This window comes from Typha angustifolia, chromosome 15, assembly GCF_048772165.1.
Source record: "Typha angustifolia cultivar Huaian chromosome 15, ASM4877216v1, whole genome shotgun sequence".
In the NCBI taxonomy this organism is placed as follows: Eukaryota; Viridiplantae; Streptophyta; class Magnoliopsida; order Poales; family Typhaceae; genus Typha; species Typha angustifolia.
The window spans coordinates 8,087,799-8,115,701 of record NC_133253.1 but is presented as its reverse complement, the minus strand read 5'-3'; the positions used below and the strand labels follow the sequence as shown (position 1 = coordinate 8,115,701).

General features: G+C 39.9%; 1 protein-coding gene across 4 annotated transcripts; it reads left to right on the top strand.

The window, feature by feature from the left end:
* Window positions 1-352: 352 nt before the first annotated feature.
* On the top strand, window positions 353-27,632 carry LOC140777488 (fructose-bisphosphate aldolase-lysine N-methyltransferase, chloroplastic). Of its 4 annotated transcripts, XM_073121633.1 has the most exons (16): window positions 353-488; window positions 615-721; window positions 1,071-1,174; window positions 1,317-1,385; window positions 1,477-1,587; window positions 1,688-1,747; window positions 2,841-2,948; window positions 3,570-3,639; window positions 6,557-6,597; window positions 6,703-6,783; window positions 7,781-7,816; window positions 9,046-9,129; window positions 19,812-19,951; window positions 26,817-26,905; window positions 27,050-27,198; window positions 27,367-27,632. In XM_073121633.1, the coding sequence occupies exons 2-16, from the start codon at window positions 631-633 to the stop codon at window positions 27,517-27,519; spliced, it is 1,386 nt and encodes a 461-aa protein (XP_072977734.1). In that variant the 5' UTR covers window positions 353-488; window positions 615-630; the 3' UTR covers window positions 27,520-27,632. The 4 variants fall into 4 exon arrangements, with proteins under 4 accessions (XP_072977734.1, XP_072977733.1, XP_072977735.1 ...); XM_073121632.1 differs by lacking the exon at window positions 1,071-1,174 and having other exon boundaries at window positions 1,322-1,385; window positions 27,367-27,631; XM_073121634.1 differs by lacking the exon at window positions 1,071-1,174 and having other exon boundaries at window positions 1,322-1,385; window positions 27,384-27,522.
* The last annotated feature ends 271 nt before the right edge of the window (window positions 27,633-27,903 follow it).

Sequence of the window (27,903 nt, the reverse complement as noted above, 5' to 3'; positions counted from 1 at the left end):
CCTTTAATATGATTTTCTTGTGTGGTTAGCCTTTAGATATTAATTAAGTGTTTGGATGGTAGTTAGCTGCAAAACTGGATTACTCTTTTCTCATTTCTTGGATATTTAGTTGTAAATCAGATTAATGGTATCACTGTTACTTTTAATTAAAATAATTAATATTAGTAGTTCTTAAACTAGAATAAGAACAACAAGGAGGATTTTTACAAATATAGATGCCAAAAAGTTCATGCCTATCAAGAACCAACGGTCGAATTATTACTGGGTCGGATTACGTTGTCGGATTCTCTAAACCCGTTAAGCTTCTGCCTGCGCTTCTCATTCGCAGCCAGTGGAGTAACAGGAGTGCGAGACCAAACAAGAGAGACGAAGGCGAGATGCGGTTCGGAGCTCGAATCGCTCGTTTTTCGTCTTCGCTTTCCCTCCTCTTCTCACGCAATCCTTCTCACCTCCGCCGCAATCTTTCCTCTTCCGCTACCTCTGCAAAGGTCCATTATTTTCCTCCCTTCTCCTTCCTCGATCTTGATTTCTTCTCCTAAATTTGCCCAATTTAATCGCATTTAGCCGCACTTAGCTGAAACGTGTGTCATCCTTCTTTGCCTTTCGTTTCTCAGGCTTGCCGATTGAACAATGAATGCGGCGAATTCTTGCCATGGCTGCAGCAGAAAGCAGGCAGTGAGATTTCCTCGGTGCTATTTCTTGGAAATTCCATCTTTGGCAAGTTCGTATCGTTGTAATCATGTTGTTGTACTTTAATCTTATCGTGCGTACTTTTTTTTGTGTTGACGAGATCGGATATATAGCTTTAAAACGTCAAAATTTGTTAAATGTTGTTGAACATTCTAGTTCCTCCGTCAAATAGATTTATTCTCTTACACTAGAAAATTGTAATGTGCCATAAAACAGCAATGATTTGATCTAACACTGCTTATTAATAATTAAAAAAAATTATATAAATAGTTTAACTAAAACTCCCTACCTTCTGATAAATTAAATTTTACCTCCACATATATAGAGACGTTCTGAGAATAAAATTGTAACAGACTTCTATTTTGCTACTTTATTATTAGAGCATAAGTTCATTCCTTGCATCCAATCCAAGTTGCAGCATCAAGCTATCTTCCTTATTCATCTGAGTGTCACGAGCTGCAAGCCCTTACATTTTTTTCTCAGAGTAAGATCCCGTATGCAAGAACTTTTCATTAACTTCCCCGAATTGCAATAAGGGATACAATATGACAGCCTGATACACAAAAAATGAGGGAGGTAGTGTGACAAATCTGCAACCTTCATGTGACCTTTTTTTTTGGTCCCAGCGCAGATCATTGTATGCATCAAGATCTATACAAGCTGGAGACTGTGTATTGAAGGTTCCATACAGTGCTGTATGTTTCTGAATGACTTTTTCTATCTTAAAGTATGCCCAAGGCAGCATAGGAGCATTATCTATGACTTCCTTTCTTGTGAATACCGCAGCAAATTACCCTGGACATGCTTCCTCTGGAAATTTCACAGTTACTTCTTCATGGCATAGACAATGTATCGCAGCTTGCCTTGGTACTTATGGCAGAGCAGAAATTGGGAGCGGTACATATTGCTTCATCTGCAAGTATAATTTTCAGTTCCGTTGGAGTACAAATGTACAATAGCAATCAAGTAACTTATTTATCTTTTTCTACCTCCACAGGAATCTGAATGGGCGCCATATATTAATAGTCTCCCTCATATGGATGAGATGCATAACACGGTAAACATATTCAATGAAACAGAAGAAGTTGTTTTACAGCAGGAAGTGAAATATATATTATTTTCATGTCCATCGTATCACACTTATTTTGGCTAGAGTATGACCCACTATTATGTTGTGTCCATTTCATTATTCTTATTGATGGTTTTATGAGGATTGAAGAAAAACAATTTTGTCAAAGAACCTGATAGGATGGTGAACTGTCTTTTTATCACTTTATGACTTGTCAACATTACTTTTCTTTCTATTTCCTCTATTGATACTCTCTCCTGCCAGCTTTAATTTGATCTTACCATTTCATTCAATTACAATATGGATTTGTTAAAACGTCAAAAAAGATACATCTCAGAACAAAATTTAAATTCCAGTTGCATCTGAAGTGTATCTGGAAATTATTGGGGAAACCTCCTGAAATTAACAAATAGATTAAAGAATAGGTCAAACATAGTCTTGTTATTGTTTAGTTTACTGAGGAAAAACAGGACAGCTGTAAATAACTGCAAAAAGGTCTCTACCAATGTGATATTTTGATTTAGGTTTAGATCTCACCTTTTGAATTGGCAGTGTAAGAAAGAGTGAAGATAGGGAAGAGAAGTATTTGTAACAGAGTTGGGGCTTATCCAAAAGAACGAGAAAAAAGGAAATAGAGGACAACAGAAGCAGGGATAAAGATTATATTGGCAGAGGTAAGAAAAAGAAAGTAATTAACAAATCAATAAATAAGGAAGGAGCATCAATGTGAGAGCAAAGGGATGAAAAGAGGAATTTTTTCCTAAGACCAATTCTCTTCAACTTCTTGATGTAGTGCTTGATTCAATGTCTAATTTTATTCAACCCCCTCGTGTATAAGCCAACTGACTTAAGTAAATACTATCAAATGAAGGGCAATTGACAAATCACTAGGTATTGATCCCTATGTCAATTTCCGTACAGCAGTTCATTTTTGTATCATGAAAGTAATGCCTTTATGTTCGCGCCTTTTGGCATTCTTTCTACCGTTGCTTCATACTTATCTTATTTTTGATACTCCAAAATTTTCAATTGAATTGCTATGTTGTCATTGTTGGGTGTGACGCTCCTTAATTTGTTACAGATATTCTGGAGTAAAGATGAACTGTGTATGATCCATCAAAGTCCAGTTTACAAGGAAACCCTTGAGCAGAAAGAGCATATCGAGAAGGAATACTCTGCAATTCAACCAGTTTGTTATACATCTTGAGGGCTTTGCCATTTATAATATTTATGCAATCTTACAAGTTGGTCTTTTTGGCCCTTTATTGAACATTTTATGAAGAGATGTGTAGAGATTAATGGTAAAATATGGTTTAGGAGATATGAGCATGATACTTTGCGAACAAGAAGTTTAGGATGTTAAGAATCCTATCTTCGTAAGTTGACTTTTCAGCAAAAAGATGTCCTTCGTGTAAGGTTTGCAGTTGTTCATCATGAATCATATCAGGACTTGTATGGAGATAAGCTGTAGATTGCCTTCGTAATTATTCTTCAGTTTACATTTTTTAGATCTGTGTCTCCATTTTGGTTAAAAAATTGCATTTAAAATAAGAATATATGTTTTCTTTTCTTTTCCTTTATTCTATTATCCCCCTTTTCCAAATGCATATTCAGATAGATATTATCTAGGTTCATACAACTTGTAACTATTTAAATGGGATCAAATGAATTTACCTTATCAGCAAATCATTAAGAATACTGAAGTACATCTTATTGGGATTTTATTTTTGTTTCCAGATATGGAAAATTATTATTATTTCCTGTTAATTTTCTGTATATTATATTCACCATATTAACCATTTTCTTTCAGGTTCTGGATCAGTTCCCCCAAATGTTTGGTGATACTCAATTGGAAAACTTCATGCATGCGTATGCTTTGGGTATGTTTCAAGTGAACCTCTTGAGGAATTCTACTATTGCCTAGTGTCTCCACAAGTCCATGATGCTTGACACTTGTTTAACCATTTTCTACATCTAGTTCTTGGATTGTCAAAATTTGACATTACAAACAATTGATATTGTGGCACTTTTGCTAATGTGAGATATGGACGCACTGTAGTTTTCAGAAGACTCATACTTTTTATGAGAGTGTAGGCAAACAGAGACACATATTCTGAAATGTTAGTGGCATCTTTCTGTAAATTAATGTAACTTGTTATAGTGTAAAAGAATTTCATATTTATTTCTCATAAAAATAAACTTTTCTCTTTGTTGTAATGATGAGATTGATTTAGTTTAGGAGAAATTATCAGTATCACAGAACAACACACCGACTTTGCCTCTAGTGGAAAGAAGTTTTAGACTGGATATGCAGAATTGCCGATCTCAATTTGTTCCTCTCATTTCTCTGTTCTCTTTCTTGTATGTTTCTGCTATTTTCTCTATATTAGTCACACTTGGGCCACTTGAAGTCATTTACTGCATATATGGAATATGATATAATTTTTTCTGGGTTTTTATTTTCTTGGGATTATTTATTGGATATGAGGCTTCCGAAACTTCCTTAGCATATCATGTATTATTGGGTTGGAGTAAAGTATTAGAATGTTGAGTTGATCCAAACATATAAGAACATATAGTAAAGTTGATTAAACTTTCTTCAGAATCAGAATATTAAGATAATTTATTCGTCTAAACATATAAGAACATATAGTAAATTTGGTCAAATTTTCTTTAAAATTTACTCTGATTTCTGTTGTTATTCTAAGCAAAATTTTAGTAAATCTATTCTCTTCATTTTATTCTTTTTAATACCTCAAATAAATGGGTTTTATGAGTGTAAACAGGCCGAGCCTGAGCGAGCCGACTTTAGCTCAGGCTCAGCTCGAAATTAACTTTGAGCCCTCTAAAGGTGTTTAGGCCAATGTTTTGAAAGGCGGCCGTGGGTGGTGGGCGGTCACCCCACCATCTAGTTCCTAGGCGGAAGGCGCGACAAGACTGTCTAGATTTTTTAATTAAAAAAATAATAAATAAATATATATAATACAAGTAATTAACATTCAAGTATTCAACAAATTAGCAGAATAGTAGATAACTATTTCAATTAATTTCTAAATTAACTAGAGGAATTAAGTAATAAGAAATAGAGAAAAACTGAAAAACATATTATCAGATAATTACTAAATTAATTTCTGAATTAAGTAATTAACAATCATTAAAAGATTAAGTGATTAACTAATTAACGAACATATTATGATTATTATAAGATAATCACTAAGTCATTAACAGATTAACTAATTAAGATTTAACTACTTAAGATAGAATTGAAAATAAAAAAAAAAATTTAAGAACCCTTCAGTGTGAGACAGAGTGAGATTGTGAGAGGAGTGAGAGAGAGAGGGAGAGAGTGAAAGAGAGTGAGGTTGTGAGAGAGTGAGAGAGGCCCATAACTCTGTAATCGGTTGTGGAAGAGAGAGCCGAGAGGATATTGCCGCAAGCCAGAGAGAGTAGGCGCAGCGAGAGAGAGGGTGAAGCAAGAAAGGGATTACAGATTTAGGGATTTAGTGAGAGAGAGAGGGCGCAGCAAGTAGCGGAGAGAGCATTTTATATTAATGGTTAATGGGTTAGTTTTTTTAGTGGATACTGGATAATCCAATCCGCTATAGAAAAACTCGATAAAGCGGGTTGGCGGGCCAAACTGCCAGCCCGCCTTATCGGACTGCGCGGCCCGCTTAGCGCCTTTTGGTGCTCAAGTGGCCTGCCAAGGAGGCAGACAGCCTTCTACGAGCGCTAGGCGGAATGGCAGGGTGGCTGGTGCGCTGTCCCGCTATGGCGGCCGCCATGGCGATCGCCTTTTCCGCATTTCAATACACTATTTTAGGCATGCTCGGCTCAACTCAACTTGAGCCGAGCTAGATCGAGCCCGACCCGAGTCCAAGCCGAGGCTGAGATTTATTAGAGGAGGAGGAGGAGGCAGAGGAGACAACGGGGTGACAGCTTGCCGAAGGAGGAGGATAAGGCGGCGACTTGCGGAGGTCGAAGGAGGAGGAGGCCGACGGAAAGGAGAAAGTGGCAGCGGTTTGTTGATGGAGGATGAGGAGGTGAAGGAGGAGGAGGAGACGGTGGGGTGACGGGCTTGCCAAGGTCGGAGGAGGAGGAGGCCGACGGAGAGGAGAAGGGGCGGTGACTTGTTGATAGAGGACGAGGAGGCCGGATGAGGAGGTGAAGGAGGAAGAGGACGAAGAGGCGCCAAAAGAGGAAGATGAGGAGGTCGACGTTGGAGCCGACGATGATGGAAGATGAGGCCGATGCCGATGGAGGAGGAGGCTAGATGAGTCGGTCGATGGAGGAGGAAGAGGAAATGATGAGGAGATTGGGCGTTGAGTTTGTTAGAAGTTTTTTTTAAAAAATTTATGTATAGGGTTAGATAGAGATAGGATGATAGTAGCCATTGGATCAAAGATCAAATGGTTATAAATATATTTATATATAATATATATATAATATTAATAAATATTATATTTAAGCCGAGCATTTGGAAATATATAATTGGATCAAATTATATATAATAAATATTATATATAATTGGATCAAATCGCTTAGGCTCCTAAGTGATTTGGTTCTAGCTCAGGCTCAGGTCAAAATTCAAATCGAGCCTTAAAAGAAGGCTTTGTCTTGGCTTAGCTCGAGACAAACTGAGCCGAGCTCGAGCCACTTGTTTATCTTGACACCCCTAATGGGTTTTAGTCTTTTCACTTTACTAATCAAATATATGCCCCGCAACATTTTTGTGATGAATATAAGTTTGACTTGTTTTTGTGCTACACATTAAGCTAATCTTTTGATGCAATCATGCAGTTTCATCTAGAGCCTGGAGAACCTCAAAAGGTGTATCATTGGTATGATCGTTATTGTAGTGCTTATTCCATCATCTTGTTCATTTTTCCCGTTGTTAGTATTTATGTATTAGTTTTCACACACTGAACCTGAAAAGTCAGTTTTAGATCCCATTTGCAGATTTCCTTAATCATGACGGTATGTCAGATTCAGTATTACTAAGTGATGACAGTAAAGAAATTTCAGAGGTAATTCTTTCATTTCTATTGAAATTGTATAGTTTTGTGTTTGAACTATGGCAAATTTCATTTGTACTATTATCTTATTTTAGGATCATGCACCTAATAAACTATTTGGAAATATATTTCAAACTTTGGCAAGAAGATCATGTGCTTCCTTCAAATTGAGAAAGCAATTGATTTCAACATTTGAATTTGCAATCAGAACACCGAAACTGAAGCTATTGTTCAATACATATTAATACAAAGATTTGGTCAATCATGCCTGATTCATGACAGATAAAGGTGTGATGAGATAAAAATGTGAGACGCGATCAAGAGTTTGTGTTTTAGGAGAAGAGTTCAAATGCAAAATTTGGTAAAGTTACCAAAGTGTAAGTCTTGTGCATATGATTTGTGATATAAAATTATGTACTTGTGCTCTTTATGTATGTCAGTAACACCTGTAGGTCTAGAATTCAGATAAGTTATATCTGATAAAGAGAGAAAGCATTGTTCAGTCTTCCAGGTGGCTTCAGGGGTTTTTTATTTATTAGCTGAACAATGAGACTATTAGCCTCTGATTTTTAAACTTAAGATCCCAGTTTCCAGGTCTACTGGCACTTCCAGTTTTATATTTATGTATAATTATATATGGTTATTAAGTCTGATGAGAAGGTTTGTTAGTATCTTTTTCTAGCTAGACGAAAATGCTTTGGAAGGAATCACCACGTTGATTGTAAGGTGCAATGTCATGCTATGATGAACATTTTCTTGATTTTGACATGTCTTCAGGGCATAGGAGCAATCTATACTGTGTAGGTTCTGAATCAATACATGTTTTGTTTGTTTTGATCCTTGGTGGCCTGCACTGATTTGTAGCATACGTAAGAGTATCGGAGTTATGTCTGTCATGCTATAATTATCTCATCAATATCAAGTAATTATATGTCTGAATTTTTGATTTCTGTCATCTTAAACTTGGATAATTATTTTCTGCTTGGTGCATTTGCTTGCTGTTCTACAGGTAATTGCTGACCGTAACTATGCTGTTGATGAAGAGGTGAAGTAATGCTTGACTGTATCAATCATAATTCTTGTTTACCTTGATTTTGAGAGGCGAGAACTTTCTTGTAAGGACAATTTGAGTGTATGAGTACAAAATTATTCTTTAATTCTTGTCTTGTTCTGCTGGATAATTTCTTTCTTTGTCTGGTTGTTAGTACAATTACTCAACAAAAGCTGCCGCAACCAACACATGATAAGATGCATTCATTGTGTTCTCCCTTCGGGAGTGATTAGGCAAAAAGGGTGTCACACTTCACTGTTCCCAAGTAACATCTAAAATACTGATGCTCAATGGATTATGCATTAGGTAGTCTTTATGTGTATTATGCATAAAATGTTGTGATCGGAGTTAGAGATACTGAAGATATTCTTGACTTGCATTTCAGAATCCATTGCAATATTGGTCATGTTGGTCGGCACGACACCTGGCACCGACTCGTGCCGACCGGCATGGATTGCATCAGGTTCAAAATGGATTTTATTGATCTGAAGCAGATCTATTAGAGTGACAAATCTAAAATATTTTATGGGGTCTTTTCTTGTTATGTGACAAACATGATATGTTATATGGAGCCTATTTATTTTTTCACTTTTTTCTATTTCAATTATATTATGAAGTGTTTAATTATTAATATTAGTTTTAATAAGTAAATTCAATTGTATTATGCATAAAGTAATGTTTCTTTTTTATTATTGCTATAATTTTAATGAAATAGGTCATTTACAAAAATAATCTAAAGATAAAAGACTATTATAGGCTTTTTAGTACTTAATATTTAAACCAAAAACCAAATATTGTGTCCCGATTGCCGAAGACCTAAAAACATCTTTAAATATATTAATATTTTTATTAAAAATATGTCAAAAGCATGCCAATGCGCGCTAGGTTAAAACTATAACAATTTAAGCATTTTTTGTAGGTCAAACCTATAAAACAAGAGATGTCCTTGTTCTCTCATTTAGAAACTGTTCATTTAATTATTACTAGTTGCATGAATATGGTGTCCTTTTAGCATTTCAAAACTTTGCCAATTGGTCTTTTAGATGCTAGATAACAATGAACAATGGATTATCGATTTAGTTGTCCGACCATATAAATTATCTCTTGAACTATCAAGCCATTCCCCTGTACATATATCAGCATATGTAAATATATTTGTCAATCTGTACTAGAATTTTATGCGAAGGGAAGAAAATGATGCTAAATCATGATTGCATTTCCAGGTAATGATTAGATACGGGAAATTCTCTAATGCAACACTCCTGCTGGACTTTGGTTTTACTCTTCCACATAACATTCACGATCAGGTAAATTCTCAGATTTTCAGCCATATGCACCATGGTTAGTAAGATAAACTTCAATTTTAGTCTGCATTAAGATCTATATTTGATGTGGTTCTTATGCATCATAATTGATTATTTTTTGTGATATAGATTAAGGTAAAGAAATAACACAAGATCTGTAGCTACCCATTGTTCTTTCTGAATACATGCTTACAAAAGCTAAATGCGGATAGTGCATTGTTTGCCAGTGGAAACTTATCCCTCGGAAGATACAAGCAATGTCATGGTTGAGATATACTTGGTATGGGTTGAATCCATATAGTTTGCAACTTCATGGGATTTCAGAGAAACAATCCGGTTCATTTATAATAATATAATAACCAAACTTATGGTTCTGTATCAAAGAATTCATTCCTGGCTTACTGTATGACTATAAGAAAGTAAGGGAAACCCAGAATTCAGTTTTCTTTGTTTCAGAAAGTAAAGACATTGAGGTTATTTCCTTATCGCTCTTATTGCTCTAGGCATAAGGCATGGCAATTCCAGCTCACACCCACTTTGGTCCACCTTGTGAGGCTAGAGTGAGGCCAGTAGTCAGCTCCTCACAATAGGGGGTCTTTCGCTTTTGCCATATCTATAGAGATATTACGAGTCTAATAGGATTGGAGGTCTAATCACCCTGTTCCAATTAGTCTAGCAGAGGGGGCGGCACCATGTAGCCAATGGAGGTAGTTCGGCTTCGGACGGCATGCGAGGTTTGGTGGTGGGCGTAGGGATGGCTAGAGAGTTGGAGGTATAGGAAAGATAAATTTGATTAATCTATTTGTCATTACTATTGAGTCTATCTTTAGTGAATGAGTCTTTAGTTGTTATAATCAGTTAGTTTGGATTAAGTCTCTTTGAGTCGTTTGGTTGAGTATGATTTACAATAAAAAGAGTGTTGTTTTAGGGGCAAGCAATAAAATATTTCCTTCCTCTATCTCTTCTCTCTCTAAGTTGATCGAACTAGCCAGGGGGCTACAATTTGCCAATTTCATCCTTTTTTTTGTCCATTAAACAGTTTTGGTATTAATTGATAGATTGGTCAAATCAGAATCTATCAACTGGTATCAAAGCTTTTGTGGTCGGTTGACTAAAAGTTACTCAACTTGTCACAAGTTTGTGGAGACTGTCGAAAACACAGGCTACAATGGTGTCAAAGATTGTATTGATGCGTTGGAAGTTACTCTCCATAAAAAAGCAAGGATGCAGTTGGAACACGAAAAAACCATACAGATAAAGAATAATAGCATCGATGAGGTGAAGGCGCTGATGTTGTGCATCGCATTTCTGGACTTTCCAAAGTTTTCGGGGGAAGATCCCCTAGGATGAATATACAAATAGGAGCAAGTTTTCACTTATCAAGGAATCCAGCCAGCGGAACGGGTGAGTGAGACTTGTCGTTCTACTTGAAAGAGGAGGCCTTGCAATGGTTTTAGTGATTTAAAAAGGTCAACCCATTAGCAGATTGACAAGAGTTTACTTAGGGGTTAACATCGAGTTTGGTTGTTTGAGTATGATTATGATAATTTTAACGAAGTCTTGAAGAAACTACAGAAGATGAGAACCATTAGTGAATATCAAAACTATGAGAAACAGGTTTCGTGAGTATTTGGATGGCCGGAATCAACGTTGTTGGGATGCTTTATAGGAGGGCTTTGGAAAGAAATTCAAATGGAAAGGAAAAGGGCCTGTGCAATTGTGCTTTAACTGTGATGAGAAGCACCCCTATAGTACATGGCAGGACCATTGGAGATTACCTTCCGTGCATTATTTGGGTGCATGACACTGCGGTACAGATTGTAGGTTCTTTAGAAAGAAGAAGGGTATTAGTGCTAGTTGATAGTGGAAGCACTCATAACTTTGTACGCAATTTGATCATTCAGAAACTTCATTATAAGATAGAGTTTGTTGCCTCATTTTTCGTACCGGTTGTTGATGATAATCGACTGGTGTGCATAGAGATTTGTTACACATAGAGATCCACTTGCAAGGTTACCATTTCCTCGTCAATATGTATCCCTTGGGTTTATAAGGCTGATGTATTGGAAGTGCAGTTGCTACTATGTTTGCTGCTGACGACATTTGATTACGGAAGTTCAGCAATGTAGTTTGAAGCGAGGGAAAAGAAGTATTGATAGCAAGGAGATCTAGGAACAAACCTTTGAATGAGGAGTGCAGGCTTAGAGCAATAGTTGATGAATCATGGAGCACGGGCATTTCTGATGATGATGATGGTGCGACTCTGATCGAGTCAACGCCAGCTACACGCGATCCAATGAGATTTAGCCCAGGTGCTTCAAATGTCGGTCCGGACGTTGCAAAATGTAGCCAGAGGATTGAAGTTTGCTGGAGGAATTTAGGCTGGTGCTATTGGATCAATGTCTTCCACTATCAAGGGCCCACGATCATCACATTACAATTATGCCTAGGGCAGTATTGGTGAACATGTAGGGACCGCACCGTACACCCCACTATCAGTTGTTTTTGATAGAAATTGTCTACTTGCATCAAGTGTCATGATCAATTGTTTCTAATAGAGACCCTATTTTTGTTAGCAGCTTTTGGCAGGTTATTTGCAAACTAAGTTGAGTGTGCATCTAGATTGATTTAACGAAACAGTTGAAACAGTCTACCCTTATTGGGCTTCTAGGAGAGCAAGTCCCTCAAGCCGTGGCCTATGAGAATCTACCCACGGTGTATTTCAAATGCGACTGCATAGGCCATCGTGTATCAGTTTGTCCCTTATCCCTTGCTTCTCTGAACGTTGTTTCAGTGTTGAATGCTAGTTAGGCGGATGCTCCTGACTTGATAAAGTGGAGGCTGCGTTGTCGCCTCCAGCAATGACCCCAAACTCACCGTCCAGCCGAAGTTGAAGCTAGAGCTGTTTGGCCCTTGGATTTGCATTCAAAGGAAAAGGCGTCGAGGACGCATTGAGGGAGGGGCAAATTCGAGAAAATCCGATAGTGGAGCTCAGCCTACTATCTTTAGCCCTCCGCCGTTAGAGAAGGTAAACTTAATCGCCAACACTATTACGACTGTTCCCAACATTTTTATTGCAGGTAAGCTTATCGAGAGAGGTGATAGTAGCTGGGCTTGCATCAGCAAGCGTGTGTCTAGGCCACTTGATCTCTTGACACGTGGCGGGAAGCAAGCCCAATCGGTCCTGTCTCGAGCCTCTCAATCGACTTCGGGACAAGACGTGCATGTTGCCTCGAGCCCAGTTCTCTACTAGCTCTTTGCATGATGTTTCGATTGACCCGCTTTATCTGTCCAACATGATTCGTCATGCCCTTATTAGGGGGTGTAGTTGGAAAACATTAACTCCCAAGATAATGTCATTCTGACTCCGAAACGCTCTTTCGAAATCCATAGCCGCCCATCTGATCAATGGTGCCATTTCAACATGCCACCTGATAGTGGATTTGATGGTCATTGATGGGGCACCTGCCCTAATGCCCTGCGGTAACCTCTTGCCCTTATCCCTCTTCCTTTCCTATCTCGGACCTTTGTACCTCTTCTCTTCCTTCAACCCTCATTGCCTCCTCTTCTCCATAGTAAATCCTAGTCTTGAATCCCCTCAAGATGGACTTAATATGGGTTTTCATTTTCCTCCACGTTTCTCCATCTTACCTCCACATCTGCTTGATCCCGATAAGGGTCCTGAGCACGAAGATATGGTGGCCTTGGCCACTCGGGCCCTTAAGCTTGCCGGAGAGCAAACTCTTGGGGACGCAATTGATGTTCCTAATGAGCCTAATCTGGACCCGAAGGCTTTTGCAATGTCATCTTTTCGTTAGAGGAAGATGTAGAACCTTTCATCACTAGTGCGAGTAGCCTCCCTGCTAAAGCCTTGGAGCAACAAAAAGAAGAAGGGAGGAGACCAGTCCGCTACTACGGCATCTACCGAAGAAACATTATCTTCTTTAGTAGCCCAGGAGGAGTTCTCTCCAATCGTTACTTAATGCAGATCCTCTCGTGGAACATCAGCGGCCTTTCTAAAAGGAAAGGCCAAGTTCACCTATTTAAAATGCTTAGCTCTTATTCTCCTGATTTATTTACTCTCCTAGAAACTCATATCGATTTGGTTAACACTTTGAATTTTATTCACAGAGTTAATCTGAACTAGGAAGGAGCCTGTCACGACCCAAAATAGGAATCATGACCGGCCATGCATCTCAATATGCTTGAGATGCACGAAGCCTTATTAATACTCTCTACATGTACGATGGCAAAATAAATAAATTAAATGAGAATGTGCTTTATTAAATTTATTAACTAATTGCAATAAAAATAAAACAATGTTAATGTTTTTGAGTCTCTAAACTAAATAAATAAAACTTCTAATCTAAAGCATAAAATCTAAAAGAGCGGAAAGGTAAATAGGTGAATCCTAAGTGGAGGTGGAGTCCGGTACATCTCGCTCAGCCGCTCCGCTAACTATTACCTGAAATAAATAAAAAAAAAAAAAATAGAACCCATGAGCCAACAACTATAGCTCAGTGAGTGGAATCCACTCGAAAACCAAATAAATTTTAATTCATATTAATGCTGAATAAATTAAACTAAAAGCAACAATATCCATCACAATATGCAATAGACATGCTCTCTAAATAATAACAATGATAACAATAGAGAGATGTCACAACTTGTAACCTTGCATGTTTTCAACATATTAACATCCTTTTTGATATTTATACTGTCATATGTTTCAATGGGTTTAAACCCTGTGGATCCACATCAACTAGAAGTCACCTCGAGATGACGCTCGGGACTTTTCTTCATAGCTGATCCGGTTAGGGTCATCAGAGGGTATCACCCTGTGATCAACACATTGTCTTTTCCTCTAACCGTTGAGAGAAGTTAGAGTCACCTAGAAAATTTTCTCATTCATCCTAGGACTGTTCCTTAACCCCGCCAGAGTCACCTAAGAAAGTCACCGCAGTGATCTAATTTAGGACTTTCCCCTAGACTTCTAGATAGACTTGAGTCACCACAGAAAATCACAAACGATTTATACCGGGACTGTTATCTAAGTCGTATCAATATTAGTCTCATTTTTCTTTTCACAAATTTCAATATTTGCACAAAGTATGGTGATGCATTAAATATAATAATTAAATGTACACAAAAAATAAAACAATTAAATTTTCGCACGTATGGATGAAATAATGGATTTGCACACAGAAATTGCAACAATTTAATTTTTACACATAAGGGTGAAATAAATAAATTACACAGAAAGTTTACATGGTCTAACAAAAATTCGAAATACAATAAAATAAACATGTGAGTGAACCCACTCACCTTGTCTAGGCAAGACAACTAAAATCTCAAATCTCTACCTCACGTACTAAAAATCACCACCTTAAATAATAAATAATAATTAACTTTTTAATTTGAATAATAATAATATTTTTAAAATTTAAAAACAAAAAAAAACTAAAATAGATTTAAAATTACCCTTGGATTGGGCTGGGCTGCTGTTGGCCCGGCCCAATCCAAAAAGAAATCAACTAAATCGGATTGGGCCGAGGCCTAGCCGAATTAATTGAATTGGGCTCGGGCTAACCCGCAGCCCACCAAATTAATGGTTCGGGTCGGGTCCCTTGGATTCGGATCCAACCCGACCCAAATCCAAACACTAAAATGGAGGAGATCAGACTCGGGTTGCCCGAGTCTGTCTTCTCCAAGCCGAAGAGAAAGAGAGAGAAAAATAGAGGAAAAGAGAGAAAAAGAGGAAGAGGAAGACGCCAGCGGCGAAGATTCGCCGGCCGCACCCTCAGCTCCCCAACACCCATACGGTGCCGCCGTCCTCGCGAGGTGGAGGAGAACCCGCGAACGGTGGTCGATTCCATGATCGACGGCAACCGGAGCCACGAGGGCTCCAACGGTGACTGCCCACGGCACGAGGCCAACGGCAAGGTGCTTCCAGAGGTAGCGGCTGCGACTCGAAGCCGCCGTCCGGACACATTTGTCGATGAAGCTGAAGAACCCCCAAATTAGATATTTTCACTAAACCCTATTATTCTTAAATTAACTTTGATGGGTGAGAGAAGGCTTACGAAGGAGTCACGTGGTGGTCTCCGCTGGCTCCGACGACGCTCCGGCAGGCTGATTCCACGGCGTGACTCCGTCGGTAAAGGAGGAAGAAAAGAGAGGAGATGTCACGACCCAAAAGTGGAATCATGACCGGCCATGCATCTCAATATGCTTGAAATGCACGAAGCCTTAATAATACTCTCTACGTATACGATGACAAGATAAATAAATAAAATGAGAATGTGCTTTATTAAAATTTTATTACTAAATGCAATTAAAATAAAAACAATGTTAATGTTTTTGAGTCTCTAAACTAAAATAAAATAAAATAAAATCTTCTAATCTAAAGCACAAAATTTAAAGGAGCGGAAAGGTAAATAGGCGAATCCTAAGTGGAGGTGGAATCCGGGTACATCACGCTCAGTCGCCCCACTGACTATTACCTGAAATAAATAAACAAATACAAAGAAACAATAGAACTCGTGAGCCAACAACTATAGCTCAGTGAGTGGAATCCACTCGGACCAAATAAATTTTAAAAGATATTAATGCTGAATAAATTAAACTAAAAGCAACAATATCCATCATAATATGCAATAGGTATGCTCTCTACATAATAACAATGATAACAATAGAGAAATGTCACAACTTGTAACCTTGCACGTTTTCAACATATTAACATCTTTTTGATATTTATACTGTCATATGTCTCAATGGGTCTAAACCCTGTGGATCCACATCAACTAGAAGTTACCTCGAGATGACGCTCGGGACTTTTCTTCATAGCTGATCCGGTTAGGGTCATCAGAGGGTGTCACCCTGTGATCAACACACTCTGTCTTTTCCTCTAACCTTTGAGAGAAGTTAGAGTCACCTAGGAAATTTTCTCAATTTTTTCCTAGGACTGTTCTCTAACCCCGCCAGAGTCATCTAAGAAAGTCACCGCAGTGATCTAATTTAGGACTTTCCCCTGGACTTCCAGATAGACTTGAGTCACCATGGAAAATCGCAGACGATTTATACCAGGACTGTTCTCTAAGTCATATCAATACTAGTCTCATTTTTCTTTTCAAAATTCTCAATATTAGCACGAAGTATGGTGATGCACTGAATATAATAATTAAATGCACACAGAAAATAAAACAATTAAATTTTCGCACGTACGGATGAAATAAATAGACTTGCACACAGAAATTGCAACAATTTAATTTTTACACATGAGGATAAAATAAATAATTTGCACACAGAAAATTTTACATGGTCTGACAAAAATACGAAATACAATAAAATAAACACGTGAGTGAACCCACTCACCTGAGTCTAGACAAGACAACCAAAATCTCAAATCTCTAGCCCACGTACTAAAAATCACCACGGGGGAGTCGCGTGGTGGTCTCCGCTGGCTCCGACGATGCTCCGGCTAGCCGATTCCACGGCGTGACTCCGTCGGTGAAGGAGGAAGAAAAGAGAGAGGAGAGGGCTGAGATTATTAATCATTAAGCAGAGAGAGAGAGATTAGGGTTTTTAATTTATAGATTAGAAGAGGATTAAATCTAATCTGATTCGGATTAGATGAAATCCCTTCTTTTCCGCTGCGTACCGGAGAGGGAGAGGGGAGGGGCTGCACGTGCAGAGCACGTGCACCCTCATCTCTCAACCTAATTTTTTTTTTTTTGGACCTAACAGGAGAGGGCTGAGATCGTTAAGCAGAGAGAGAGAAGAGATTAGGGTTTAATTTATAGATTAGATGAGGATCAAATCCAATCCGATTTGGATTAGATGAAATCCCCCCTTATCAGCGCCTCGTTGCGTGCTGGAGAGGGAGAGGGGAGGGGCTGCACGTGTAGAGCATGTGCACCCTCCTCTCTCAACCCCAATTTTTTTTTTTCAATTTTGACAGAGCCTCTGTGCTCGGGACAAAAGCCATGGGAGGGATCCTCCTCTGCTAGCGTCCAACCATTTTGAAGGTCTCTATCGTTGACTCCTCGGCCTAGGTTATGCATGATGTCATCTTGGGCCAAAGTATTGCTCTCTGTTTACTCTCTGTGGTTTATGCTATCACAAATAGCTAGGTTGAAATTGGCTTTGGCATGAATTAGGTTATCTTTCCCTTAACATGCTTTGTATTCTGATTGATGACTTTAATTGTACTCTAGACCCCGAGAATAATCTCAGGGGTTGTCCATTCTCTCTTTCATTCTCAATTTTGGCTTTTCGAAAAATGATTTCGCAGTCTGGTTTTCTTAATGTGGGTTTCACTAGTTCTCCTCATACCTAGTGCAATAATAGAAATGAGGCTAGTCATATTCAGGTGAGACTGGATAGAGTTTTCATGAATATTTTTGTGCTTAATAATCATTCTCAAATCTCCGTGGAACACTTATTACATTTGGCTTCAAATCATTCTCCAATTTTGTGCACTTTGGGTCAGTTTAACAAAATTGGTCATCTGCTTTTTCATTTTGAATGGTTTTGGTTTGAATACGATGAAGTCCGTGATCTGATCGAGAACTTATGGACTAAGAAGAGTAACCGTGCCTCATCCTCTCTTCTTCACCTAAAATATAAGCTTAACTAGGTTAGATCCTTGATTTCTAAGTGGAATAAAACCTCCTTAGGACGTCTGGAGTCTAATCTAGAAAAGGCTAAAAAAGAGATTAAGGTGTTAGATGAAAAGGAAATTGCGAGTTTACTTTCTTAGTTTGATAGTTATAGCCTTAGTATTCTAAATCGTAAATGTACTTCTATTTTACACCAAATTAACCTTAAGTGGCGTAGCAAATCTCATATTAAATGGGTCAATCAAGGGATGACAATACAAAATTCTTCCACTTGTCCACTAAAATTAGGCAAAATCGGAATTTTATTGAAAAAATTTGTGGATGATGATTCGATATTCATTGTGCTCTTGTATTTGTGATGCTTTTGTTGGCTTCTACAAGGAGCTTTGGCTACAGGACATAGATGCTACTCAGGGATCAGATCATTGGCCTTCTGTCCCAATCTTACGGCCCACCAGCAGCGATGAATTCGTCAGGTAATTTACCATTGAGAAGGTTAGAAAAGTCTTGTAGTCTATGCCGACCGGTAAAGCCCCAGACCCTAATGGTTTTCAGGTTGAGATAGGGGATTTCCTTCTGAACTTATTCAAGTTTTGGTCTCTGATTTTAGTGGAGACATTTGTACCCAGATAATCACTTAATATAATCTCTTTCGTTTCCTTTTTTTAAAAATCTGATATGGATTTCAGCCTTTCTAATGTACTGTTCTGCAAAGCAATGATCAAATCAATGCTAAGCTATACTTTATCTCTTGTGTTATTAGGGGCATTAAAGGAACCAGAAGCACTCCAATAAAGCCACAAAAGGACTTAAAGGCTTTTATTGGTTTAGTAATTCATGGTAAAGAACCTAAAGTTAGGTTGATTTGGATGTGTGGACCTTCTCCAAAAGATGTTGTTGAAAGTGGGTTAACAATATATATCTATCCGTAACACTTAAAATTTTTGGCCCCTCCGAACCACCCAAATGGAACATGAGAGTACTGAGGGTGTTATAAATGTATGAACAGGACTTGAGCTCAAGACCTCTGAAAACCCTTCTCTTGTACCATTTTGTGGTGACCATCTCACCGAAAGCTCACGCTGTTTGAAAGTAGATCAAAAGGTTGAGAAATCAAGCCTTAACATAAATGAATGTCTTGAATTGTATGAGATTTTCAAGACTATTTGAAACCACAAATAAAGCAATTGCTAGTAGTTGGGATGAAATTCTTGGCTTTCCAGAACTTACATTCCCTTTAGGTGTTGCTAGCAACTGGGTATCGAAATTATCTTGCTGTTTGGTCTCTTGTAATTTGAGGTAATACATCTTACTTCGTTTATTGACACCTTTGAGTTAGTTTCCATGATGTGGCAGACAAACTTATATATATTTTTTTAAGAAAACCACTTTACCCTTGAGTTTCCACGAAAAAAATTACACAATTCATTCGATAAAAGCAACGATGGTCGTGCCACAGGCACGAACCATGCCGACCACCGGCACGGCACGTGCCGTAAGAAAATGAGAGAAAGAGGTAAGGGATACTCACCTTTGCCTTTGTAGTCGCCGTCGCCGTAGATCTGGATCCGAACCTGCAACTTAAGTTTTTAACCCCTCTCTCTCTCTCTCTCTCTCTCTCTCTCTCTCTCTCTCTCTTTTTTGTCTTGATCTCTCTTCTCTCTCGGGCGGGCTAGGGCACCTGACGAAGCGACGGGCGGCGATCGGTGATCGGTGACGAGGTCGATGATAAGCAGTGATGCTATTAGGAGGGGTGCCGTGCGGCATCCTCGTGTCATATGCCGGTACGCCGTCGACACAGCTATCCATGGATAAAAGTACAAAAATGTTAAAGTTATTATATTTGCAAGTTTAGAGTCCTTTGAAACTTAAGCTTAATAGCAATTTCCATGGTAGCTAAAGTTCAACCAATGTCTCATTCACTTTCAATTTGATCATATAGTATTTTTCTGTAGTTATAAATATGGGTTACATCAGTATAGCCATCATGATCATTCTTCTACATAATCTTCATATCTTGCATGACCTCCAAAATTTGACAGAAACAAGGCTTATTGTTTTCAGGTTCAACTTATCATGGACATACCATCAGAAGATCCATTATATGTAGCAAAGCTTGAGCTTTTACACAGGCATTGTTTGCTAAAGAGCACAAACAGCCAGACTTCCAAAACTAACAATACAGGAAGTTCTTTCATTATCAAGTAGGTATTTTTTTATATTATCAGCCCTTTCTACCAAATTTCAAATTTATCTAGCCTTCTTGCATAAATCACATTCATGATGTTATGATTATTTGCATGTAATATGCTGAAGACCCAATCCAAAGGGTTAACATTTGCTTAGGGCAGTATTAGAGTTATTAGAATTTCTATCATTTAAATTTATCTTATTTTATTGTGAACCTGTGTAAATAGGGTTGAGCCCTCTCTTTCAACATGATGAAACATTTCACCTCTTTTCTTCTTTTCTTCTCCTCTCTCCAAACCAATTCTAGATTTGGATTTCTTATTGTTTCATGGTATCAGAGCTCTCTGATCTCTACGTTTTTTTTGTTTTAGCTGCCTTTGGACTTCACCACTCCAATTGAGCATCAAGTTTTTTTTTCCCCTCGCCGGAGACTCCATTTCATCGCTGCCCATCGTCGCTGCTTGCCGTCGTTGCCCGTCGCACCTTCCAGTCTAGGGCGTCGCTGCTAGAGGACGTTGATCGTTGCGCCTCCCTCCTAGTCGAGGGCGTCACTGTTGGAGGGCAGCTCCTTCTTCACCGGTCGCCGTCCTCGAGCTTGGGATCGACTTTTTTTTTCTTCTTTCGCTGCCGTCGATGAACTCTCTCAGCCGCCTCCTTCCTTCAGTCGAGGGCGTCGCTATTTGAGGTCGCTGCCCGTCGCATCTTCCTTCTAATCAAGGGCGTCACTGTTGGAAGGCCATTGGTCGCCTTCCTCGAGCTCGGTTTCGACCAAAATTATATTTTTTTGTTGCCGTCGGTGAGCTCTCTCAGCCGCCTCCTTCCTTCATCAGCAAGTCTGATTTTGTAGCTCGAGCTCTCCCATCAAAGAGAAGGTGGTCTTCACTGGTCATCCTCCTCGAGCTCGGCTTCAACCAACAGCTGTAGCTGTCGTGAAGCCATCCTTCAACGGCTGGGTTACGACTCCTCGTTCGACCATCTCCTCTCATTCACTCCAGCTCAGCGAAGGCCATACAGTGAAGGCCATACTTGCTCCCTTTTTTTTCATCCAAACAGTGGAGATAAGGAAATTGTTTGATCGAAACTGAAATTAATTTTTTCGCACTCCAAGTGTTCGACGAAAGGCCTGAGTGGGAAAATTGTGAATTGACCTCAAGGTGTTTGACAGTTTTCATCCTTTTCAATGGCATCTTATGTGCTGGTTAGTCGTGAGAGTGTATCACTTGTTGGATTTCTTCTTGTCACTCAACGAGACTGGATCACATGAGCCTCTTCCATTGAGATCGTCCTTCACGGGCGACGTTCTCGGGCATATTGACGGCATCTCTATGGGGTGCGCTCCCCCTCGCACTATCATCCAGACTACTTCTATGGCTTCTTTTGAGTCTAACACACTTAAGACTGTTCAGACGGAGGTTCCGTCTCCAGAGTATGATGAGTGGGCCTTACGTGACATAGAGGTCTGCACTTACCTCATTCTACAGGTTGATCGATCGTTTCAGCCTCAGCTCCAGATCTTGCCCTCTACATAGGCCATCTGGACCCATCTCAGTCGTCGATTCGTGCAATCGAGTCTGATGTGTCGCTTCCAACTCCATCGCGATGCTCACGAGGCTAGACAAGGTCAGCTCACTATCCAGAATTTTAATGCTCGCATGATTGACATTTGGCGTGAGCTCACGTCAATAGAGCCTACTTTTTGCTCTACTGACTCAGTGGCTGCTCAGCGACATCATGATGAGGATCACTTGATGAAGTTCCTGTCTGCCCTTCGTCTGGAATTTGGGGATCTCACTCGTCATTTGTTGCACCGCTCCACTCTCTCCAGTCTTGACAGTGCCATAGCTGAGCTACAAGCTGAGGAGCTTAGGCAGTGTCCCTTGCCCTCTCAGCAAATTACACCTACATAGTCTTCTGTCGCTATAGAGAGTGTGTTTGGTGCTACACCTGCCCCTATATCAGTCCAACCTAACATTTCTGCTGCTGCTCGTGTCACTCATTTGTCCGGACGAGAGCATCACTCATCGCGACCTATGTGCACTCATAGTGGTCGTCCTGGTCATCTTGCCGCTCGTTGCTATAGACTTCATCCTGAGCTTGTTCCCCGTTCTGCTAAAGGTGGATCAAGTAAGGACAAGAGTTATCACTTATCTTCCTCGACTACTGGTCCAAGCACCAGTCCATCTCTTTACTCCACTAATCCCATCTTCAGTAGTGTGCAGCTTCAGCAGATCCAGCAGCTCATTCATGAAGCTTTCAGCTTCACTGGCGCCTCCACTTCTGCCTTTGTTGCCTCTGGTATGACTAAACCCTGGATTTTTGATTGGGATCGGTAGTCGAATTCATGGGCTTTACTATCTGGATCAGCTTCACCTTTCATAACCTCATCCCAATGCTTGTCCAGTCAGTCCTCTTTCTACTTCAGATCTATGGCATCGGCGTTTAGGTCATGTATCGAGTCAGCGTCTCAAGACCTTGTCCCGGTCTGGGTGCTTAGGCAGTAGTCGTTTTTTCTGTTTGTCTCCTTGTATTGGCTGCAGGTTGGCAAAACATCGGGCCCTTCCTTTTGCTCTTAGTGAGAATATATCTGATTTTCCTTTTCATCTTGTGCACTCTGATATTTGGGGTCCTGCTCCGCTCTCTTCGGGTCTTGGTTTTCTTTATTATGTCTGCTTCATTGATGATTTCTCTCGTTTCACTTGGGTTTACCTTATACGGCAGCGTTCTGAGGTATGTCAGATTTACCGTGATTTCTCTTCTATGGTTTGTACTCAGTTTGGCCGATCTATTAAGATATTCCGATCTGATGGGGCTCGTGAGTATCTTTCATTTGAGTTTCATTCTATTCATGCTTCTGTCGGCACCCTATCTCAGCAGTCATGTCCCTATACCCTTGCTCAGAATGGAATTGCCGAACAAAAGCATCGCCATCTCCTTGAGACCACTCGTGCTTTCCTCTTTGAAGTTTCTGTCCCTCGTTCGTATTGGGCTGAAGCCCTTCTCACTGCTCTCTATCTTATTAATTGAACCCCATCATCTGTCTTTGATGGTGTGACTCCGTATGATCGTCTCTATGGTACTTCACCCTCGCATGGTCATTTTCGTGTTTTTGGGTGTACCTGTTTTGTTCTTCTTCCTCTAGGTGAACGTAACAAGTTGTCCCCTCGGGTAGCTAAATGTGTCTTTCTAGGATACAGTCCTGAGCATAAAGACTATCATTGTTATGACACTTATGCTCGTCGTCTTAGGATATCACGCCATGTCACCTTTCTGGAAGAGATACCCTTCTTCACCTTCGATGATTTGTCTCCTTCCGACTTATCATTTCTGGATCTCCCTACACCTGTCCTATTCTCCATCCCCTCGAATGTTCCTGCCCTAGCTCCACCATCAGCCCCCCACTTACCTAATGCTCCTCCACCCATAAACACTCCTTTACTATCAATTCCATCTGCCACTCTAGATCGCTCTCTTACTGAGATTCCAACTCCTCCAGAGGAGTACCCTCTTCCCATGACGACCCTCCTATACTTCTACACTCGCAGGTCTTGTCCCCGTCCTATAATTGAGGCTCCCTCCACTGGTAGTATTCCTCTGACAGTCCCATCATCTACTGTGACGGTTCCTGCACCTACTTGTCGTTATCCAGAGCGTGAGCATCGCCCTCCTAATTGGTATAGTTTTATGATGTCCTCTGCTACATACTCTCCCCAGTTTCACACCTTTCTTGCAGCCATCCACTCCATTCCTCAACCCAGGTCATATCGTGAGGCCGTCTAGGTTCCAGAGTGTCAGCAGGCCATGGCAGATGAGCTTCAAGCACTTCAGCAAATGTATACTTGGGATGTTATCCCTTGCCCACCAGACATCGTGCTTATCAGCTGCAAATGGATCTTCAAGGTCAAGTATCGGCCTGATGGATCCATTGCTAGGTACAAAGCTCGTCTAGTTGCTCAAGACTTCACTCAAGAATACGGGATAGACTATGACGAGACTTTTGTTCCAGTGGCCCGGATGACTTCTATCCGCACTCTTCTTGCCGTTGCTTCTAGTCGTCAGTGGCCTTTATATCAGATGGATGTGAAGAATGCGTTTCTTCATGGTCTTCTTGACGAGGAGGTATATATGGACCCTCCACCTGGTTTCCCTCTTCCTTCTGGTTACATTTGTCGTCTGCGACGAGCTATCTATGGGCTTAAGCAGGCCCCTCGTGCCTGGTTTAATCGATTTCGTAGTGTTCTCACAGCCTACGAATTTCGGGAGAGCTCCTCTGAGCCATCTATGTTTTTGCGATCTCCTGCTCAGGGTCGGGTCATTCTTTTTCTATATGTCGATGATATGATTATCACCGGAGATGATTCAATTGGTATCCGCTCCCTTCAGCAGCATCTTCAGCGTCAGTTTGAGATGAAGGACCTCGGTCCTCTTCGATATTTCTTGGGGATCGAAATTGTCCAGTCATCTCATGGTCTTTTGCTATCTCAGCAGAAGTATATTACCGACATTTTTAGTCGTGCCACCATCACTGATACTCGTCCTGCTGCTACTCTAGTTGAGCTTCATGTAAAGCTTCAGCCCGATGATGGTCAGCTTCTTCCAGATCCGATCAGATATCGTCAGCTTGTCGGGGCACTCGTATATCTGACTATTACTCGGCCTGACATCTCTCATGCAGTTGGTCTTGTCACTCAGTTCATACAGACACCTCGATCTGCCCATTATGCTGCTCTTATACGCATTCTTCGGTACCTACGTGGCACCATCACTTGTTCTCTTTTTATGCCACCGACTTCCATCTTGGCTCTACGAGCTTATTCTTATGCAGATTATGCTAGTGACAAATCTGATCGGAAGTCTACTATAGGCTTTTGCATTTTCTTAGGAGACTCCCTGATTGGCGTAGCAAGATGCAGAATATGGTGTCTCTCTCCAGTACTGAATCAGAGTATCGTGCCATGTGTGCGACAGCTAAGGAGGTTGTTTGGCTTCGTCGTCTCCTAAGTGATATGGGTGTTTCTTTACACCTTCCAACCCTTCTTCATGTCGACAATTATAGTGCCAAAAAGTTAGTTGAAAATCTTGTCTTCCATGAGAGGACGAAGCACATTGAAGTTGACATTTACTATACTCACCAGGAGTACCGAGCTGGCACCATTTTGCTCCATCGCCTCAGCACTAGGGAGCAGATTGCCGATTTCTTCACAAAGTCGCTTTCCCTTCCACGCTTTGAGCATTTAGTTAGCAAATTCTCGGTTTATGATTCACCTTGAGTTTGAGGGGGTATTAGAGTTATTAGAATTTCTATCATTTAAATTTATCTTATTTTATTATGAACCTGTGTAAATAGGGCTGAGCCCTCTCTTTCAACATGATGAAACATTTCACCTCTTTTCTTCTCCTCTCTCCAAACCAATTCTAGATTTGGATTTCTTATAGTTTCAGGCAGAAAAGATAACAGTTCTTATATACTAATGACAAGGCCCTTCCTTCTGATGTAGTGCTCATTTTGTGTGAGTTGTTGACATGAAGCATCTTGAGATGGTTGATGAGAAAATTCATCAGGACAGAACTAAAAGTTGATTTTACAATCTTACTATTAAGATTATGGGTAAGATTCATTTTCTCAAAGAAGAAAAGGAAAAATCTCAGTTGCAATTCCTATGAACTCTTACACGTTAATTTGGATTTCCATATATTTGTACAAGAGCCTTCCCTGTGTGTTCTTGCTGGAGAGAGTGGCTCTAATTCTCAAGGTTTGACATCCTAGTATGTGTCAAATTACGATTTCCTTGTTATATAAATCTGTTGTGACGTAAACCAGATGTATTGTCTTTTCTGGGAATTGTAGTAGGGCTCTCTCTCTCTCTCTCTCTCTCTCTCTCTCTCTCTCTCTCTCATGTGGATCAGTGAATGTAGGCAAATGCAGAGCCATGCGAATTGTGTGCATGCTCTCTTTCTAGGACTTCCATTGTCTTGCTATAGTAACTATGACCAGACCAGTCGTGTATATATATATATATATATATATATATATATATATATATATATATATATTAGTATACATTCATGGAAGGTTCAATTTATATAGTGAACCCAAAGATCTGCAAAACCTAGTTCATATTGATTCTTGGCTAGTAGAGAAATTAATTGTTCAAGATACAATGAAGGTAGCAATGTAGTGATATACCTCACAATTAAACAGCTTGTTTGAATTTGAATTAGAGTAAATAGACTTGCACCAGCAAGGATTTACTTATATCCTAAATATAATACTAAAATCCTTGTATACCTATCAAACTGATATATGACACTGTAAACTGAAGATGAAACTACCATGACAAACTTCTGTCTATCAGAAAATTTAGTGAAGTTGCTTCTCCATGAGAAGTCTGTTAAGATCATATCATATCTCAGAGATTCAAAATTCTTGAAGTAGAAAGAGATAATTTTTCAGAGATATGGATGCCCCTCATGTTACTGTCCTCCATGATGTCTCTTCATATTATTAAGATGCGGGGATTTGGATAAGTTCTTCCATGGGAGTAAAGAAATAAAAGATTGCATGCTCACATTCCCATAAAACTATAATAGCATCTATTCGGATACATCTCATATTTCCATGGAGTGAGTGCATGCATGTGGATCCTACCGCTTGACTTCATAGAGCTGATTCTTGTAATTTTTTTTTAACATTTCAGCTAATTCCTTAAAAGTATAAAGAGATGCCCGTGGACTAGAATTAAACACTTCTCCACATCCTTTGCATACCAAAAATGAGATTTCTCGATTTACTGATACTGTGTTACTTTTCATTGGGTCAAAGATCTATACTCTGTAGATGGCTTCTGTGCATTTGCTTACTTGTTACGAAACTAACATCAGAGAAGTGAGATCTCGTGGGTGGAAAGGGAAAGGCATTCCACAGGCTCTTCGTGCGTTTGCTCGGGTTTTATCTGCCACATCACTTGAAGGTATGATCATTCCTCATATGTTTATCACTGCAATCAAAATATGAGTAGTGCAGGCTGTGTTTCTGCTCATTTTCATCTGGAACATTAGCCAAAGGGTTGAAACTTTGTCATTTGATAAATATCATATTAGTAATTTATCTACAGAATTGAGAGAGATGACTTGTGAGGCTGCTGAAAATGATGGTCGGCTAGCCAGACGCCCTTTAAAGAACAAGGATAGAGAGATTCGTGCCCACTGCATTTTGCTTTCCCAGTTGAACTACATGATTCAGGGCCATGATGCTGCCATCGAGGTGGGACTTCCTCAAATTTGATGTGATTCCTCTCACATTGTGTCCTGGGCATTGAATCTTTTTATCGTTTTTGCTTGACTTTCTTCATTTTACTGTTTTCTTTTTAACAAAATCTAAATTACTTTGAAAGATTAAGTCAACACCTTTGGTGTCTTTGACATTTTGCAGATGCTTAATTCTTGCAGCATTCCTGAGACCAGCAGCCATCTCTCTATTAGAAGGAAAATGGGAAGAGATCTCCTTGCTGGTGAGCTGCGGGTCTTACAGTCTGCACACGATTGGCTGACTAATCATTGTGCAAGCCTACGTACACAGTGTTGAGACATGCCAAAATATATATTTGTACTTTTTCAGAGAGAGAGAGAGAGAGGTGTGAATTAATAGTCACAGTAAATCAAAGTTTTTTTTTTTTTTTTTGAGTGCAAAGAGCTGAGGTCAGCTATTTATTGATTTTTGCCGCCACGTGTCAGTGTCGGCAGTTAAAAGCTTACATAGTTCCGGTGGAGCGTTGCTTAGGCGCTCCACCTGGCAGTAACCTGAAGCCACACTGGCCCTCGCTGCTGCCCAGTCAGCGATCGAGTTGGCTTCTCTCCCCACGTGGGATAACCGGACCTCGCCAACGCCATTGGCGAGCTCTGCACATTCGCGCGCCAGGTTACGGACCCGCCATGGCCTGAGCTCCGGCTGCTGCAAGCATCTAATGGC

Excerpts from the sequence above, each read along its gene's own strand:
- LOC140777488 (XM_073121632.1), top strand. The coding sequence starts at position 378 with ATGCGGTTCGGAGCTCGAATCGCTCGTTTTTCGTCTTCGCTTTCCCTC. Across the intron at positions 489-614 it reads CTTCCGCTACCTCTGCAAAG|GCTTGCCGATTGAACAATGA; the intron begins GTCCATTATTTT and ends TTCGTTTCTCAG. Across the intron at positions 3,640-6,556 it reads CATGCATGCGTATGCTTTGG|TTTCATCTAGAGCCTGGAGA; the intron begins GTATGTTTCAAG and ends GCAATCATGCAG.